The 18,158-nt window shown below is 41.6% G+C and overlaps 1 protein-coding gene across 2 annotated transcripts; it reads right to left on the reverse strand.

Annotated features, from left to right (window-relative positions):
• Positions 1 to 9,777: 9,777 nt before the first annotated feature.
• Positions 9,778 to 17,757, reverse strand: CCNJ (cyclin J). 2 transcript variants are annotated; one of them, XM_073354940.1, is made up of 6 exons: positions 17,649 to 17,757; positions 16,930 to 17,058; positions 14,395 to 14,605; positions 12,528 to 12,827; positions 12,281 to 12,440; positions 9,778 to 10,715 (listed from the first exon to the last, which is right to left on the reverse strand). In XM_073354940.1, the coding sequence occupies exons 2-6, from the start codon at positions 16,996 to 16,998 to the stop codon at positions 10,304 to 10,306; spliced, it is 1,152 nt and encodes a 383-aa protein (XP_073211041.1). In that variant the 5' UTR covers positions 16,999 to 17,058; positions 17,649 to 17,757; the 3' UTR covers positions 9,778 to 10,303. The 2 variants fall into 2 exon arrangements, with proteins under 2 accessions (XP_073211041.1, XP_073211042.1); XM_073354941.1 differs by lacking the exon at positions 17,649 to 17,757 and having other exon boundaries at positions 16,930 to 17,172.
• Between the last annotated feature and the right edge of the window lie 401 nt (positions 17,758 to 18,158).

Raw genomic sequence — 18,158 nt, forward strand, 5'->3', positions numbered from 1 at the left:
TGTCAAATATATAAATGTTTTTATTATACACTTTAAAAGTTATAATATTGATAAGTAAATTAGTGGTTTATTAATATTTGATATAGAATTTTAAAATATAAAGTATAAAATAAACTAAGGAATAAAAATATTCATTGTGTATATTAAAATATTTATCAACACATTAGAAAATGCCATTGCTGATGTCACTTGGGACAATGTGGAAATAAAACAGCACACTGATAACTGGGTTTTGAAGTTTGATTATTGTCAGAGTAGGGTGCTTACTTTGCATCCTCTGTGTATTCAGGGTCATATCTATGGCTGGCAGAGCTAATACATCACTGGAAGAGCTAGAGTCTTTTCTGGCTTGTACCTAATCAACGGAATTGTTGGCTAGGTTCCATCTGCAGATTGTTGGTGATGTGTCAGCCAGCAAGAAACCGGTTTAACCTTTAACTTCCAGGCTGAATTTGCAGCACCCGCAGCCAGGAAAACCTAATCATTTTGCTTACAAACAGCAGAATTGATTTGGACTTTTGGAGGTCATTGGAGACAATAAACAGGAAACTCCACTTTGCCATTTGTACATGCACTAAAATACCAGAGTTGAACTGCAATTTAAAGGAAGCGGCTGAAACTTTGGATGAAATAATTCAAACTGCAGTGTTACCTTGCAACCAATTGTCTCAGACTCTCTGTGGTCCTAAATAATCACAAGGCTTGATGAAACCTTTTGCTCTTGAGACCAAAATGCAGTTCCCTAATTATTCCAATATCAATTGAGAAGCATGTGTGACAAATTTGGAATTCTAAGCAATAGGTGTAATTCATATTTAGTAATGGTATTTGAAGGTCAAGGGATTCAAGTACATTATTTGTCCATGATTTTAATGACCCATCCTTTGTGGTCTTTTATGTAACTCTAATTCCACATTGTATTGTGCATGCTAGACCTATCACAAAACTAACATCATACCGTGATGATAGGTACCTTATAAATGTAAGTAATCAAATAACGATTTTGATTTTAAGGCACTTTTCTGATTATTATGCAAGAACTACATTTCATTCACTTCTTTATTTTTCTATGCATATGTAATACAATATTTCAGTTTTCAGAACTCACCTATCTGCTTTTCATGGTCAGCTCAGGTACACCAGCATATGCAAGAGTTTCTTTAAGACAGCTGAAGAAATTAGAAAGGAGCTGAGAGCTAGTTTAATGAAGAAGATGGAATTAATGTGGCCACCATGGCCGCATGCAGCCACCAGGGCCTCTTCTTGTGGCCACAGCCCCCTGGGCTGTGATCGTGGTGGGGAAGGGGAAGAAGCAGCACCCCCTCACCCTCCCTGTTGCTCCTGGATGCACCGCCTTGGTGTTGGCTACTAGGGCTGCAAGCAGGTGTTGGGCCCTGCCCCCTCTGGAGACAGCTGGGGCACAACACCAGAGCAGGCACCTGGTGAGTTCCCTTCTTTCCCAGGGGTGATGGGGCTCAGGTTTTGGGCTTCAGCCCTGGGGTGGTGGGGAAGTGGGCTCTGGCTACGGGGCTTCACACTCTGGCCCCCGATGTCTCCCCCAGCACCGCCACTCCAATTGCCCCTAGCCCCTGCTTAATTTGTGCCCAGGTTTGCTGGGACTAGGTAAGTACGCCGTGAAAAGTGATACTTGTATGTTTGTTAATACCACTTTTAACAGCCAATTTACTACCTAGCAATAAATAAATTACAATGATTTGGACATGTATATGTGCATATTTATTTGTTTTTCCTAAAGGTAATTAAGTATTTTAGGAAAAAGTATGAGGCCACCAAAAAGTTTGTCCTGAGAACCCCTGGAATAGAAGGTATATCAATGGGCTTTGTGGGTCAGTCATATTGGATTCCATATCAAAGGAATTTTAGTGCCTAATGAACTAGTTGAATTTTCTGTGTATAATCACATTCTTAAAGAAAAAGTTTTGCTGGCATTTAGCAGAGTCTAGGATAAAGGCAAAAATGTGTGTGTGTTTTTAAAAGACCAATTGAATACCAAAATAATATATAAAGGACTGGATGGCAAGCATAGAGAAGCCTTGCTGAAATGATAGATGCTGCAAAATTCAAAATAAATGCTGCTTTTTAGGGAGGTAATTTTCTTTGGTTTATTGAGAGGTGGTATCTACCCCTCTTATGGTATATAATTGTGTTCTGTTAAGGACATAATGTGAAATTTTCCTCTGCAAATTAGAGAAGGCAACAGTATTCCAAGCAAAAGTTGAGACTGTGAGCATTCAGGAAAGTCAAATGTAAGAAGGCGGCACAGTTTTGATGACAGATTTACAGTCTACATGCAATTACTTCTTCCAAGTCAGAAATGTACAAAGAAACCTTAATAATACTATTTTATTTCAGTTTCACAGGGTCCAGGAGGAGAAAGATAGTAAACCCCTTAGCATTTGAGAAAACCAGTTTTGTTGCAGTACTCTGAGTAGAGGTGGGCAAACAATTTTTTTGGTTCACTGGCAATTTTGAAAAGTTGGGGGAAAAAAAAAAGTCTCAGGTCACACTGAAAAGAAAAAATTTTCAGCAAAGTTGCCGGGGGGTTAGGGGAGAATCATTTTGGGTTGAATGAAACTGTTTCATTCAAGCCAAAATAAAAATTTTTCATTTCCATTTCAAGAACTTAAAGAAAAATAGAATAAAGGAAATTTTGAAATACCATCATCTTGAAACAAAAAATAAAAACATTTCATTTCAAAAAGTGTCCAGACAAAATGTTTGTTTTTCAGACACTTTTAGGTTTTTTCTAAAGAAACAGTTCAGCAAAATCAACACAAGTTTGCAAAACGTTTTGGTGTTGATGAACCTATGGTTTTCCACTGAAAAAAGTTTGTTGAAAAGTTTTGCCCAGCCCTTGCTTTGAGACTACTTGAGTAGAACAGACCAACTGGTTTAAAGGCATTTTGTTCAGTTTGAAGGTGGTACTGTAGGAGTAGCTGGAGAATGTCAGATCATTCTATTTATTGTACTAGAAGCTAGACCACAGTTGGTAAGTGACTCATTTAAATGACATGCAGAGCCATTTTCAGTTTTTTTAAGCAGACTTTTAGTACAAAGATTTAGACTGTCCTGATTTATCATATACTAATCAGAAACTAATTCTTCAAATTTGACTTTAGTAAATTTACAGCAGTGAAATATGAGGGGAAACAAAATTTAATTTAAAAAAAGTGCAAGGGATGTAATGCTTGTGAAAGTTGCCTGCTTGACAGCACTGTAGACTAGTGCTGTTTATCCACATAACAGAAGAGTATAGCCGCCACCTCAAGCTGCCCCATGCCTCCACCTTGTAGGAATTATGGAGAACTGCAATTGCTGAGCAAACCCATCATCCCTCTAGTTTGATATCCTGGGTCAAAACTGGATGCTTTACAGGATCGAGTAAAATCCCTGCAAGTCCTTGAAATTCAATTATAGTTAAAATAACAGCAAACTGTGTTTTTATTCATGTAGGCATCTAATCATTTTTTTTATTTGACTACTACTAGCAAGTATCCAGTGGCACTGAGTTCCATAGGTTAATACATTATGTGAAAAAGTATTTTCTTTAAATTTGTTTGCTCTTAATTTCATCAAACAAATAGAAAAATGTAAATAGGGACATCTGGCTGGATTTCTCTGTACCATTCAACACTTTTAATCCTCATATGTTACAGAAATTGATTACTCTCTTCCATCTCCCACAATCACTAGTGTCAGGATATATCCCTGATTCGTTACAAAGTAAATAAAACAGAAAACCGAAGGGATAAAGCTACCCCTAAAGTTGATACGTAATTATTTTAATATTTAAAAAGAATGTCCATCCCAAATCCAGACTCTACAGACTGGGTAGAACTGGGTAACAGCACTACTGTCTAGCATTAGAGACCCTGTATCACTGTCTATAGCTCTGACCCTTCAAGGGATCTAAGATGGAAGAGCAATTCTGCTCAGTCTCCTAGAGTCATAATTCAGGGCAACTGTACCTGTATTCCCTCTCCATGGTCCAACAAGGGCACACCGGCTTATAGGCTTCGACCTCCTCAGCAGTTACCTCTCCCGTGTCTCTCCCTCCTGACCTGTCTTTTTTCAGGATGCTCAGTTAACACCCTACACTTTGTTATTCAAAACAAGTTAGACTGTCTAATCAGGCCAGCATCTGCACTTTACTTACTCTTTGAAGGCTCTGAATAATGAAATTGCCTACAGTTATAAGTCACCAGACAGCTCTTTCTAAGCAAGCACATTTATTCTCAAGGTGCAAACATTAGAGAGAAAACATTAAAACAATAAAAACCTATGCACATGCTCATAAGCTTACTAGAGATCACCCCTCCAACACCAGCAGGGGCTCTGCTGGGAGTCAATCCTTCAAACTCCACCAAGGGTTTTTACTGTGGTTACAAGCTCATAATAGCCTCAGCACAGAACAAGCACTCTTACTGCACAGATCAGCCTGTTTCTTTATAAATCTTGACCCTTTGAACTTCAACCTTTGGAAACAGGTAATCAGCAGACAATGGTTCTCTCCTTAGGGTGAGGGTCAATTGGTTGGGTTTTCTGAATAATCTATGGATGGCATTTGCATTCACTTCTCCCTATATGTTTCCCAGGAATTCTACTTCACACATATTGTCCCAAAAGATCATTTTTGTCTGCTGCAGTACTCTATCGTCCTTTGATCATCCAGGCCTACAATTATATATAATCTTTGCATTTAACACAATTGACTCCAAAGATATGTAATCTTCATTCAGTAAGGTTTTTCAGTAGTATTGCAGGAAATTGACATATCTGTCACAAGTAGGAATTTACATGAACACAAAGACGTTCACTTTTGTCCCAACACAGATCACAGAATTCATTGGAGCTACCTCAGGACTCTGTCTGGGCCAGAGCTTACCTCCCTCAAGACAGATTCTGAACTAACTGACTGAATTGTTCATCCACTGGAAAGAGCTCACAAAAGTTGGTTCATTCATGTCTCATCCTCCTGGGCCACACGGTGTCCTGTTCTTATGACAGCTTCTGTAAGACTCCATCTCCACTGTCTACAAGCTTGGCTTTGGCTAATACACCTGCCAAGTGGACACACTATGGACAAGTTAGTCATGCTTCCCCACACCCCAGGGTGCAGGATGCTCTCCAGTGCATGTGTCCCCTTCTCACTGTCTCCACCCCAGAAGACATTGATCACAGATGCCACCACAGTAGGGTGGGGCACCCACCTGAATGGGCATACAGCACAAGGAACATGGACTCCCCGGGAGTCCAGGATGCACATAAAATTCCTGGAACTGAGAGCTGTCTGAGAAGCCTGCAAACAATTCTTACAGGTCATACATTCCTAGCACATCCAGGTAATGGCAGACACCATGACCACATTGTTCTACATCAACAAGTAAGGGGTAATGAGTGTTGCCTCTTTTTTCCATAAAGGCAGTCAATCTGTGGTACTAGTGTATGTGACACCAGATCACCCTATCAGCAGTGCACCTCCCAGAAATACACAACACACTGGCACCAGCCTCAGCAGGCACTTATCCCTTGACCACTAATGAGAACTACATGATTCTGTGGTGAAGACCATATGCAGATAATAGGGGTCTTCCTCCTGGGATCTGTTTGCATCACAAGAAAACAGGAAATGCAAGATCTACTACTCCAGGGGGGCTCAAGGTTGGGACTTCAGGGGAGATACTCTCTTATTCTTATGGATGTAACACTTACAATATGCTTTCCCCTCCTCCCCACTGCTCCACCCATCAGCAAGACTTACCCTGAGCTCTCAGGAAGATCCAGCAGGACAGGGCAGTAATCATCTTCCTTGCTCCCAGCTGGCCCAGATAGTTTTGATTCCCCAGCCTTCTCCAGCTGTCAACTACTCCACCCATCAGCATCCAACCTTCCCAGGTCTCTTGACACAAAACACAGGCAAGATCAGACATTTCAACCTGGACTTCCTCTGCCTCACAACTTGGTATTTGGAGTCGAACCTAGAGCAGACATGTTCAGTAGCTATTCAAACCATCCTTAACAACAGCAGGAAGAAATCTACCAGAGAATGTTACTTAGAAAATCTCTTGATTTTAGCTATTTGCTTCAACATCACTGAATGTCCCCAGAAGAATCAGACAGTCTCAAGATTATCTGCTCTTCTTGAAGACCTCAGGCCTTTCCCTTAGCTCTCTGTGGGTACACATGTCAGCCTCCAATTGACAACCACTCAATTTTCACCTATCCAGCGACAGTGCATTTTCTAAAGGGTGTAGGCAAAACCATCCCTCCCATAACGAAACCTGCCGCACCATGGGACCTTAATTTTGAAGTCCCCGCCTCAGAGCATCTTTATTGTTAAGACTACATTGAAAAGATACTTCAGCTTAAGTTTTATGCTATCAAACATCTACATACCTTTACTACAAGCAATGTGACTATTACTGGAAACAGAGAAAAGAATGCTCTATATAGTTTACTTTTGTGTATTTGACAGCATTGTGCTTAGTCAGTCATTTACTCAGCTCCCCTTCTTTAACATGTACAAAACTGGAATACGTGATTGTAAAAATAAAAAAACTGGCAGGGAAACTCCAGTAAGGATATTACATGAATCTACCTTCAACTCCCTTGTAACCGACTTCATTAAGCTGACATTGCCCTTTTAAAAGCAAACCTATATTATTGCATATTCACATGGCTTTTGATCACTGAATCATTCTAGTTTGATAATTGGTCAGAAATTGGTTTCCACCTGTATTATACTAAAGGCCAATTATATTTCTACAATTAAAGACCTTCTCTTGCAAGCACTTATGCCTGAGCGTAACTTTAATCAGATGAGTAGTCCTGCTGGACTCAGAATATTCATGTGAGTAAAGTTAGTTACAGCTGTATATAGGTATCAACAGGAAAGAACACTGAAGTAGAGTGAAGCATGGCCTGTACTGTATGACTGAGAAACTCAAATTCTGCTAGATTGGCTTAATATTTGAAGCCCAGTGACTAATGGGGTCTCATTTTAAATAGTTCCATATACATACCCATTCTTGATGTGAGAGAGATTCGTTCTGTAACAGCAATTATAAAAAATTTCAAACATGGGAAAATGTTTCAGCCTCTATACATCACTTGTTCTTGTTCTGCCTTCCTCACAGGTAAGCTCTGGCAGCGAGACTAACTTCAGCTAAGGATCCCAAATTCTGGATTTCTTAGGATTCTGCTCACCAAAAGCTATGCTGTTCCTCTTCCTATTCAATTCTGACTTTTTCCGTACAGTTCTACTATAGGCAGAATGAGTTATCACTAAGACTCATTTAAAAAAAAATCTTACTAGATCTGGTAAGCTATTTCAGAACCACTTTTTGTATTTCTTCCTGAGATGCAGCTGTACCCTGGATACAATATTGTTGAAGTGTACAATATTCTGGCTTATGCTGTGGATTTTTTTTTTTTAAAACCCTCCCTGCACAATTTCATTCCTGTTTTGTTGTCAGTGTATTCCTAAGTCTATTTATAACTCCTGCCACAGGAGAGCAGTGGAGAGAACCTTCAAGTTCAAGAACTGTGGTAGGAATGAAGTTACACATCTGTCATTCAGGTATTTAAATAAAATAAAACAAAACAAACCAGACAGATTTACTCAAAACTAGTTTTATTTTTTAAAAAATCCAAGTGCATAGCACTCATCCAGATTCCATTGTTGTGGATGTTTTGCATTTATGATAATTTTTAATTATGCCATAAAATGCACGTTCTGGTTCGCTCAGTAAGAACTTGAAGTAGTGTATTTAATGGACACTGGTAAAGCCCTTTTTCAATAACACATTGAAATTGTTCACAGTGCACGCTCCTTTCTCTATTTTCATTGATACTGTAATGTCAGACACAAACTAAATAATAAATTAAAAAAAATGTAGTGGATCCTTTTACAGTTAAGCCTAATACCTTAAAATAAAATCAAAATACCCTACTATATGTAGACTTTGCAGTATTAACTAACTGAATAATCACCCCTATAATTCCAGTGTTAATTTTACGTAATTTTATATGTAAAATACTTGAGATAGATTTACTAATATTTCAAAAGAATCTATACTGCTCCATCACAATTAAAGATGACATTTAGCCAAGATATGCATTTTACAGACAAATTGCTACAGGCATCTGCTGTTATTTCAAGTCATGGTCCATCAGAAAACTGTACATTCACATAAACGAGGTAGTTAGAGCACTGAAAACTTGGACATAGCATTTCAATAAACTGAAATCTGAAGATGGAAGACAGTTTCCCTTTTGGATCTATTCCCCATCTCTCCAAATTTAAATGAAAAACAATACAGGCATTTTAGGAGGTAGGAAACTTGCTTGCCCCATCCCACCAAAAAAGAAATAATTTTGGGGGAGGGAAAGAGGGGAAAGGAAAGGTGGCTCTTTGAGAAGGTAAAAGTAGGTGATATTGTGCTCACCTGGAAGTTTATTCTCTAGCATGAAGTAGAGAGGCTCAATTCCTCCTTACACATTCTCCCAACCTTCCACTCCACCTCTCTCCCCATGAAATAAGGACTATTTGAAACAGGATGTGTTAAAATAATTATAGACACAGAGGATTTCTTCTCCTCCATAATAAAGGATGGATTCTTGAAACATTATGGTTCAGCTCCAGGAAAAGCATCAGAACAAGCAGAAGTATCTTCCTCAACTACTGAATATTTTAGGATGGCCCGCTCTCCCAAGTTAATCTTCCATATTAATAGTGATGTCAAACACCGCTTCTTCCCCACTCCCAATATTCTTTGCAACATACAGAGTGCGTGAACTTCCACTGATCATATAGTTAATAGAAGGTCTTGCCTCCTGTCTGCCATTTAACCATGCTTTTAAGTGCTGCCATTAGAAATTAAACAAAAAACAAACATACATTTAAGCCCGTAGGGCTCTCTCCATCAATTCCCCCTCCCATATCAGATCAGGGGGAGAGTCAACTGCCTGATTTTGTAAACAAGGAACTTTTCCATAAATATACTATCCTCACCACCACCTTCATCCTCTGGGGCTGGAGGAGTGAAGCTTCCTACTCTCAGGCCATCTGACTTGTGGGTGATATTAAAGCTCAGACAGCTATGTAATAAGCATCCTGCCTGTGATCTAGCAATACACTTTTGTTCCAGCAGTGAGAATGCCGATGTTGCTCTTCAATGTGGGACTTCTGTAAAGTAGAAGAATGAGCTGCCACGGCATTACCTGAGAACTTATTTCCCCCCACCCTGCACCAAGCCTGACATACGAAATACTGAATTTTTGTAAGCATTTAATGGTGCCTTTTCTGCCTAGAGAATTTATAGACTGAAAAACTAGAGGCTATTTTGTATTGGTTGTGTTAATAAAATTATCACAACCACTACTACATGAGTTCTGGTACAGTATTAGTTCAGCTTAAACTTAAAAGAAACTACTACGACTCTGTAATCATTTGATCACAAGAGTGTTGGGTGGCAGGGAGCAGTTAGGACTACACTTCTACTTTATACACTTATAAATCCCTTTGGTACTCTGCACTGTAGATGCCCTGAAATACCACCCTGGATTACACCCAGTTAAGTGTACACACAAGCAGCACAGAGTCATTTTGAATAGATAATTCCCTGAGTTAGTGAGAAAGTGTTATTCTAAACATCTGAATCAAAAGGAAAAAAAAATGTAACATATGTCCTGTGAGGCACAAGATTTAAAAACAATAAAAAGAGTCAGTTAACTCAAGTGCCTTAAATTGGACATTCTCTTATAATGTAAAGTGTATGACCAAAAAAACGACAAGTAATTGCATTACTGATTTAGTCAATGAAAGTTTGTTTCTCTCTACGTGGCCCCAGTGTTTCTGGGAAAGCCCATTGCTCAGTGAATTCTTAAGTTTCAATTTACCAAAAGTAAATCTTATTCAGTACTGTATGGAAGTATTGCATAAATATGGCCTCTTCAAAGTAATACTGTATATCTCCTTCATTAAAAGATATGTCTCTAGCCAGTCCACAGCCATTTTTCTCTTGACCAGTATTTCAAAGGTGGCTGTTAAGAGCACACAGTGCACTGGAGTGTCAAAAGTATTAGCACATGACTGCCATGCACACATTCCTTTTAGAAAACATACTACATGCTCATTCTTTGCAGATTCTGTACTTGAGCTAATCGGTTGCCAATCCGGCTGTTTTCCTTCCGGAAAGAGTGCTACTTTTACTTAGATTGTTGCCCTCAAACTTATTTGAGGTTTGACAAAAAAAACCTAGGGTATCTAAATTTGTTTTCATCACCTCTCAAAGCAGGGAGTAATACAAGGATACCGTCCATTGATCTGGTAACTCCGGTTGTACGAGACACTTATACATGGCTTCACTTCTATTGGAACTGCTAGTGACATACTAGCACCAGTCTGCATCTGACCTCGAGTCTGAACGCCGGATTGTAAGCCAGCAGGGCAAGACTGCAGTGGGTAAGAGGATGTGTGACTAGTTGACACCATCTGCTGACAGTTTTGCTGTTGTGAGGTTTGCTGGTGATACTGTAATGGAGCTTGATGGGCCTGGAGATACTGTGATACATGTTGTTGAACATGAGCCTGCTGTGGAGTGGGACTCTGGGTGGGAAACGCACTGTGTTGTGCAGGCTGGGCATGTTGTCCTTTTTGCTTGTTTGCTTCTTTTACGTCATTATCATGTGCACTAGAATACAAAGAGAAAATAAGACCATTTTAGTCAATGTTTTGTATAGTTTTAAGAGTATCCTAACTGTAAAGCTGTAACAGCCTTTAAATACCAAAAACTATTTTGAAAAGGCCATTGAAGAAGCAATTCATATTCTTTAAAGATGTACATTAGGAAGTTTAAATGATTTTAAAGGTTAGGGCCATGAATTTAAAAGGCTACAATGTGAAGAGAAGCATTTTCATTTAAGAGTTAATGAAAGTAGTATGCTTGGATATAAAGAGGTCAGAACACTACCATTTGCTAGTACAACATTACAGTGTAGGAGAATCAGAAAGTGACATTTTTGCTAGGAGCAGATTAGCCACCAATGAATGATTGTATTGTGACCATCTCAACTTCTCCAAGTCATTGATACTACTGATCATGAGGGATTACTGACTTGCTCGTGGTGCCCTACTGGATTGACCCTGCAGTCACTCTTCCCCTTCCTCTTAGCCCTTCCAGAAAGGCATTGAGTATGTTCTTTCCCTCGCCAATGGTATTCTTGGTATCCTTGTTCTGCCACAAGGTTTGATGCTGTAACACCTCGTGATTACTGGGTACAGTATGAAGGCCATAAAGGGAGATGGGTTATGGGCTAGAGAGTGCCACCTGCATGGAGAGGATAGTTTCTCTTCAAGTCTGGATTCAGATTTTTCTGTTCTTTATGTGCTAACCAAAGTTTGGACGTGGATGGGAGCAAATGTCAACAAGAGGGAAGTGAGGCTGGTGGCCTAGGGATTCATCTTGGAGAATGAAATTGATTAATTGGGGATATACCGTCACCCTTTTCTAGTATGGTTCAGTCTTGTGGTCCCATTGGATCCCTTGGCACATCTGCTATGTAGATGACACTGGCCTGCAGTTTTTCCATTTATAAATAATGAGAAGGCAAGCTTTCCCCTCTTAGCTGTGGGACCCTCCATAACTATCCACACTTTTCTAACATGCTCCATTGGGAGCATCCTCTACTCAGAAAGCTCTAAATTCCAGAGGCTTAAGTAGACCTCCCATGTGCTCAGTACAGTTCACGGGATACCTATTAAATTCAATTCTCTAAAGCTCGATGCAGATTGGGAGCCAGTTATTTAAGGAGTCTGCTTCCACATGTTCATTTGAAACAGCTGAGATCTGCTACAGCACCCCAAAGGCACTCAGGTGGAAGTCCTCCCCTTGCTTCCCCGTACTCCAATCTTTTGAACTTATTACCTGACTGCCTGCCACAGCCCAAGTTTGGTGATCATGCTGCATATATTTTTCTTCTGTCATGGTTTTGTCTGAGTATTTTATTTGCTGAGAGGAGGAAGGATGAAGGAGTTAGGTCAGGTGAGGTTTTTTGAAAAGCAGAGAGGGACTGACTGGTTGGTTTAATAAATATTGTACAGTACCTGGGTACTTTCGACAAAGATGCTGCACAAACTCACTAGTAAGTAAACTGTACTGTTTTTGTACATATTGTTTTTTAGTGTAAGTATCCTTTAAATATACCATGCTGTTACAGAGACAGAGCCTTTACAAATGAGAAGCCACCATTAGCTTACATTAATAGTCGTTCAATACATGGAATGAGGAAGTCCCAGGAGTATGCAGTAAGACGATGCAGTCGAGTTGGCCACGTTGGAGAGAGACGTAGGATAATCCTTGAAGCCGCCACACATGCAGTAGCCACTAACGAAGGAGCATAATTTAAAAATGCATGATCTGGACAGACACAAAAATTGTTTAGATGAGTCAGACACAAATATTATTTAAGAAATAAGGTTGCATTAACTAAACCATGCAACACACCTTGCAGAGATACTTCCAGAAAATAATCAGCATATTTTGCCATGTATAACTTGGTCTTCTCTAAGGAAACCATTGGCCAGCCATCGTGGAGATCTGTCTCATGGACAGCAATAGAAAGGTAATATTCAATGAAGTGAGCAGCAGTTGGGAGACACAAGTTCCACTGAAATGTTTCTAGCAACAACAGCTCCATGTGTAGCAAGTTCTGTTTTGTTAATACCAGATTCATGTTAGTCATACAACCCAAGCTGTTCAATTGTTCGAGCTTAGGGACGCTGTCTTCCTTTTCTTCAAATTTACCTTGGGGCAGGGGAGAGGAAGAAAAATACAATTAGAAACATGAGTACAACACACACGAAACCGCATTTGCTGTTATCGTTAACATTCGGGTATTTTTCATTGAAAACACTTGCTATACAATTGTTTTCCCATGTCAAATAGGCTCCTGCATGCAAAGTTGGATGGGAAGGTTCTGCCGAAGAGAGGAGGGACATACTGTTAAGGGTTAAGCTTCAGCAGATAGTTGCTATGCAACCTATAGGATATTACAGCAGTGTCACACTTCCTGTTGTCTCTTTATAGTTTCTCACACAAACAAGAGCCATTTGCAGAGAGAGAGAGAGAGAGAATACTGATGATGGTATGGTGTAGCCTGACTGTAATTCATAAATGACTTCTTGTTGTTCGTTAAGTTATCCTAAAACCTACCCCGGTAACTGCTAAAGTACCATTAATAATAATAATAATAAACGATAATAATAGTGCAAGAGTGCACCTTTAGTTTTAAGCTTTTAAAAAAAAGAAAAGTCTTTCCCTGTTCAAAGTGCAGTAGGAAGAATCAACTTGGTATAGAGGCTCTAATGTACATTTCAGTGTTTACGGGTATGTTTAAATTCAGTAACTGACAAGCAGAAATTGAGCCCTTCAGTCTAAATCAAGTGAGTTTCAGTCATGTGTATCTGGAAATGCATATGGTCATTTATGTAGACTTCCACAACTGTCCCTCCTTTTAAGTTTATCAATACTTAGATTGTAAGTCCCAGGTGACAGGGACCATCTTTTTGTTCTGTGTTTGTACAGCACCTTGCACAATGGGATCCTACTCCAAACTAGAACTAGGCGCTGCAGTAATACTAATAAATAATAATAATAATTAATAGCAGCAGCTCCACCCTGTCCTGGACTTTGTCTTGTCATACCTGTATGTTTTAACCTAAAGTGAAGTTATACGTGTAAAAGCCCAGCAATAATGGATGCAAGTGCCACATTTCTATAGAACTTGCCACTGTTTTGCTACCTCAGTTTCACCACACTTTCCTCCTTTCCTACAGTCTTTCTACAGAAGGTGAAGTTATGTTCTTTTAGCAAATAAGGACTCTTCAGTAGCAGCGGGACTCAGTCCACCGAATTAATTCCCTTGGTTCTCCCAGTTGTGGAAGGTACCCGTTTATTGTAACCATTTTGTTCATATTTTAGTTCTCACAAAATGATATAAATCCAAAAGTGACATTCAAGGTGTCTTTTCAGCATCTACAACAGATGAGACTTTTCTCCTTTTTCTGTGTATAACTGGGCAATTTGGAGGTAGCAGGTGACTGCCTTTAAAAAGAGGGCTCGTTTTCTTGTAATTCCTTCTTAATATATTTGTGATGTAAACACGGATCTGTGATTGTAGCTTTTAGTGTCCTTCCCCCACTTCACCAAATACCAACAGAAGTTGAAAGTCTTGAGAGAGGCCCGCATATTGAACCAAATTTAGCTGTGCTGATCTTTTATACATAATCTTCCTCCTAAATCTGCTTGATCACCTCAGAATGATCCTTTAGTTGGTACAAGAACCTAAGTTAAATTAGTGCAGAATACTTACTTGCTAAAAGTAAACAGGAAAGAGCAACCACATGTAGCTGCTGAATGGATATATCATAGCGGTCCATGAAGAGGTCCAGTAGATAGACAGCAAGATGTCGTGCAGCGGGACAGAGTCTGAAACGATTGCTCACAATGGCAATCAGGTCTGCAAAGTATCTTCTCAGATTTAACTGGGGAGACTGGCCTTTGTAGGAGGGAAGCTTCAGCTCCTAGACAGAGAGCAGCATATAGCTGTAGTACAATCACTATTATTTTTATGCAAATACACTTGCCAAAAATACATATGAAAACTGACTGGGTTAATACATAAGGGAATTTTCAAAGCAGCTTTAGGAGGCACGGTCACGATTTTGCTATTTATCTTCACATAGTGGAACTGTTCTCTTGCTGGGGATGACTATTTATTATCTTATGACACCTATATAAGGAGTATCTAGATTCTACAGAACAATTATTTAAAATAGAACATGGCCCAAAACTTAGAAACAAACAAGCCAAATAAGGTTTGACTGAACATAATGACGGACTGACAAAGAAAAACCCTTGTGGCATAGTCAGACTATAAAAAAATTCAGACTCTGAAGGGCAGAATGTTTCAAGGACAAGAGCCTTAACTGCTAGCATGGTGTTCTTCACTGTGGAAAGCAGAATTCCAGGCAACTGCAATGAAAACAACACAGCTGATCTCCACTATCACAAATAAACAGACAGAAAGAGCTACACTCTGGAACACAGATTGGATATGGTTTGGGATTATAATGCTTACTGTAATAACATTTCCCAGTAGGGGGCCTATTCCGTGACACCAGGTAGAGCTGAGATAACTGGAAAGTTTACAGATCCATAGACTTTCAGGCAAGAAGGGACCATCATGATCATTTAGTCTAACCTCCTGCACATCACAAGTGTAAGGTAAATTCTAGAGTTTTAAAATCATATGATTATCTTTAAAATAACCACCCCTTTAAATAGTTTCAAATTGAAAGAGTATTAAAGTTATCAGAAGTTATTTACTTTCATTTGTAATTAGAATCTATTATACTAGTTGTTGTTTCTTCTACATGGGCCCAGTAATGCGCATTGCTGAAGTGATCAGGCCATCAAGAAAGTTAATGCAATCTCCAAAACTGCTTAGCCACATTTTTACTAGGTTAAATCATTGTTAACCTATTTACAACTGTTTGGTGATAAGGTGAGCCTTATTATCAAGGAGCAATATCCGCAAACACTGACATGAGTCAGCTCACAGCTAAGAGGGGTTTCAAAACAGGATTGCCCTAACATTTCTTATTGTTATTGCACCCACTTATAGAGCATTCTTCTACATAGTATCTCAACTTTTTTTTTTAAACATAGTTTAAACTTGGATCTATGAATACTTCCCAAAAAGGGGCCAAATGCACCATGACCAAAGGGCACAGATAGGGGCATACCTGGTCAGTTGTGTAAATACTCAGGATTCAGTACAGATAATCAGGATAGTGTATACTTAGAGGCATTACATATCTCAGCAGTTCAGTTGTTACCATATGTTCTGCTGGAGTCAAGTCTTTTTCCATGCAGTTTTCAATTAACCTGACTTTAAACTAGCATGTTTATTCTCCTCTTATATAGCAGATTTGGAAAGAATGACTGTTATAAATAGCAAAAAGAAAAGGAGGACTTGTGGCACCTTAGAGACTAACCAATTTATTTGAGCATAAGCTTTCGTGAGCTACAGCTTCTAAGTGAGCTGTAGCTCACCAAAGCTTATGCTCAAATAAATTGGTTAGTCTCTAAGGTGCCACAAGTACTCCTTTTCTGTTATAAATAGATTTCCAACAAAATTTAGCACTGATGTATAGTAATTGTGCTGGAGGTTACTATATTTTTTATTTTGCAGCCTGCCTCCAAGGAGGGTACCAGAAAATTAGGGTCCGCATTCTTAACAAGGTGGGGAACTTTCTACTAAGACCTCTAGCACTGGCCTCCCCTCTAATAGCCTTTTAGCTCCTCCTCCCCCCTTGCCCGCAAGGAGCCAACCAGCTCCACTGTCACATGTTAATCAATGTCTTTATGTACTGAGAGGGCGAAACGCAGTTCAAGCAAGTGCTGCAGTTCAAGTATCAATTTACTTTATCTAACTTTAATGACAGTGGGAACATACGCAAACCCTTGCAGCTGAGGAGCCCAACGCATCTTGCAAAAACCCAGTGAATGAATCCGTCCTCCCAACCCTCCTAGGAGGATCTTAGCCCATTTTGCAGATGGAGAAGCTAGTTTTAAGATTTCAGTGCACGTGGACTTAAAATGCCCAGACACAGGATCCCCGTGGCTAAATCCTCTAAGAGCCTAGCGATAAAGGCCTGAGACAAAAGGAACAGTAAGTCGCCTTGCCCTGGGCACTGCCCGCCTCACTCCCTTCTAGGGACTGTCTGAGACCGTCCCTTCTCCTGCCGCTCTGGAAGGGAAGAGCTGAGCCTCCCGCCCGCGCAGCCCGAAGGGCTCCGGCTCCCTCTGCGGCAAAGTCGCCGAAGAGCCCTGGGCACCGTACCTTGTAGCGAAGCGCTTGGTGGATGTCGGCAGCCAGCTGTCCTTTCCACCACTGCCCCTCCAGCTCCATGGGACAGGGCGGGACGGCAGAGAGTCACAGCGGCACACGGCGAAAGGCAGCAGCCGAAGCCTGCGCAAGAGGGGAGGAAGCCGCCGCAGAGCCCGGTTTAATTCTCGCCCTAGCCCCTCTTCATTTGCACCCAATTAAAAGCAGCCAGTTACTCCTCTCCCCCCGGAGCACGCTCGGCTCTCTGGCCCTTCCCCCCGGGAAGGCACCGGCAGCCCCGCTCCCCGGCCACAGCTGATAGTCCTGCACGTTTCGGGGCGGGGGGAGCAGAGTGCAGAGACCCCCCCGGGGCACCTCATGCTAAGGAGCAGCGTCGGGTGTCCCCCACCCCGGGATGCCGGCGGGGCTGCGCTCCAGCCTCGCACTGGAGCTGGCCCTTTTTCCTACCAGCGCCGGCTGGAGGGGCACAGACTCCCCCAGGCGGGTGCATCGCTCCGGGGCAGCCTCATCTCCCGACCCTGCCCGGAGGAAACCCGGCGGAGGGGAAGGCAGCAGAGGGGGCGCCGAGCGGGGCGCTGGTGCAGCGGGGCGCGCAGAGGAGCTGGGGGTCCCGGCAGCGGCAGCAGCCTCCCTGGCTCCCGACACAACAAAGGGCTTGGCATGCAGCCTCCGCCGGCAACTTCCCCACCGCTCCCAGCGCCGCCGCCACTTACCCCGCTCACAGCCCCGCCGGCAGGAGAGCCACAGGCATCTCCCCGGGCATCTCACCGCAGCGCGTCCCCGGAGCTCAGCTCTGCCCTGGGGCCGAGCAGCGCCCCTCGCCCATTGTTAAAGGGCTGAGCAGGCAAGTGTGTATACAAAGCCAGGCAGCAGGCACATGCCGCTGGGCCTCTGCCAATCTACTTTCGTTTTACATCGTGGTCTGGCCCCGGAGCGCCAATCACGGCCCAGCATTCACGGGAGCACACGCTCTCCGCTCTCCTGCCACATGCAAGCAGCTTTTGGACCCCTTGAGCTGCCGTAGCCGCCCAGGCGGAAAGGTTTTGGGGGGAGGAAGCGTGGGAAGAGGGGAGGCGCGAGACTCGGCTGTGAGCAGCCTGATTTGCCTTCGCGTTGCCGGCCGCTTCGGGGCTGGTCGTGTCAGTGTGTGCGCACACACGCCGTGCTACAGATAAGTAATGGTTGAACACACACGGGCGCGTACAAAGCACCAGAAAAAGTTG

Source organism: Lepidochelys kempii, chromosome 7 (genome assembly GCF_965140265.1).
Source record: "Lepidochelys kempii isolate rLepKem1 chromosome 7, rLepKem1.hap2, whole genome shotgun sequence".
Lineage (NCBI taxonomy): Eukaryota > Metazoa > Chordata > Testudines > Cheloniidae > Lepidochelys > Lepidochelys kempii.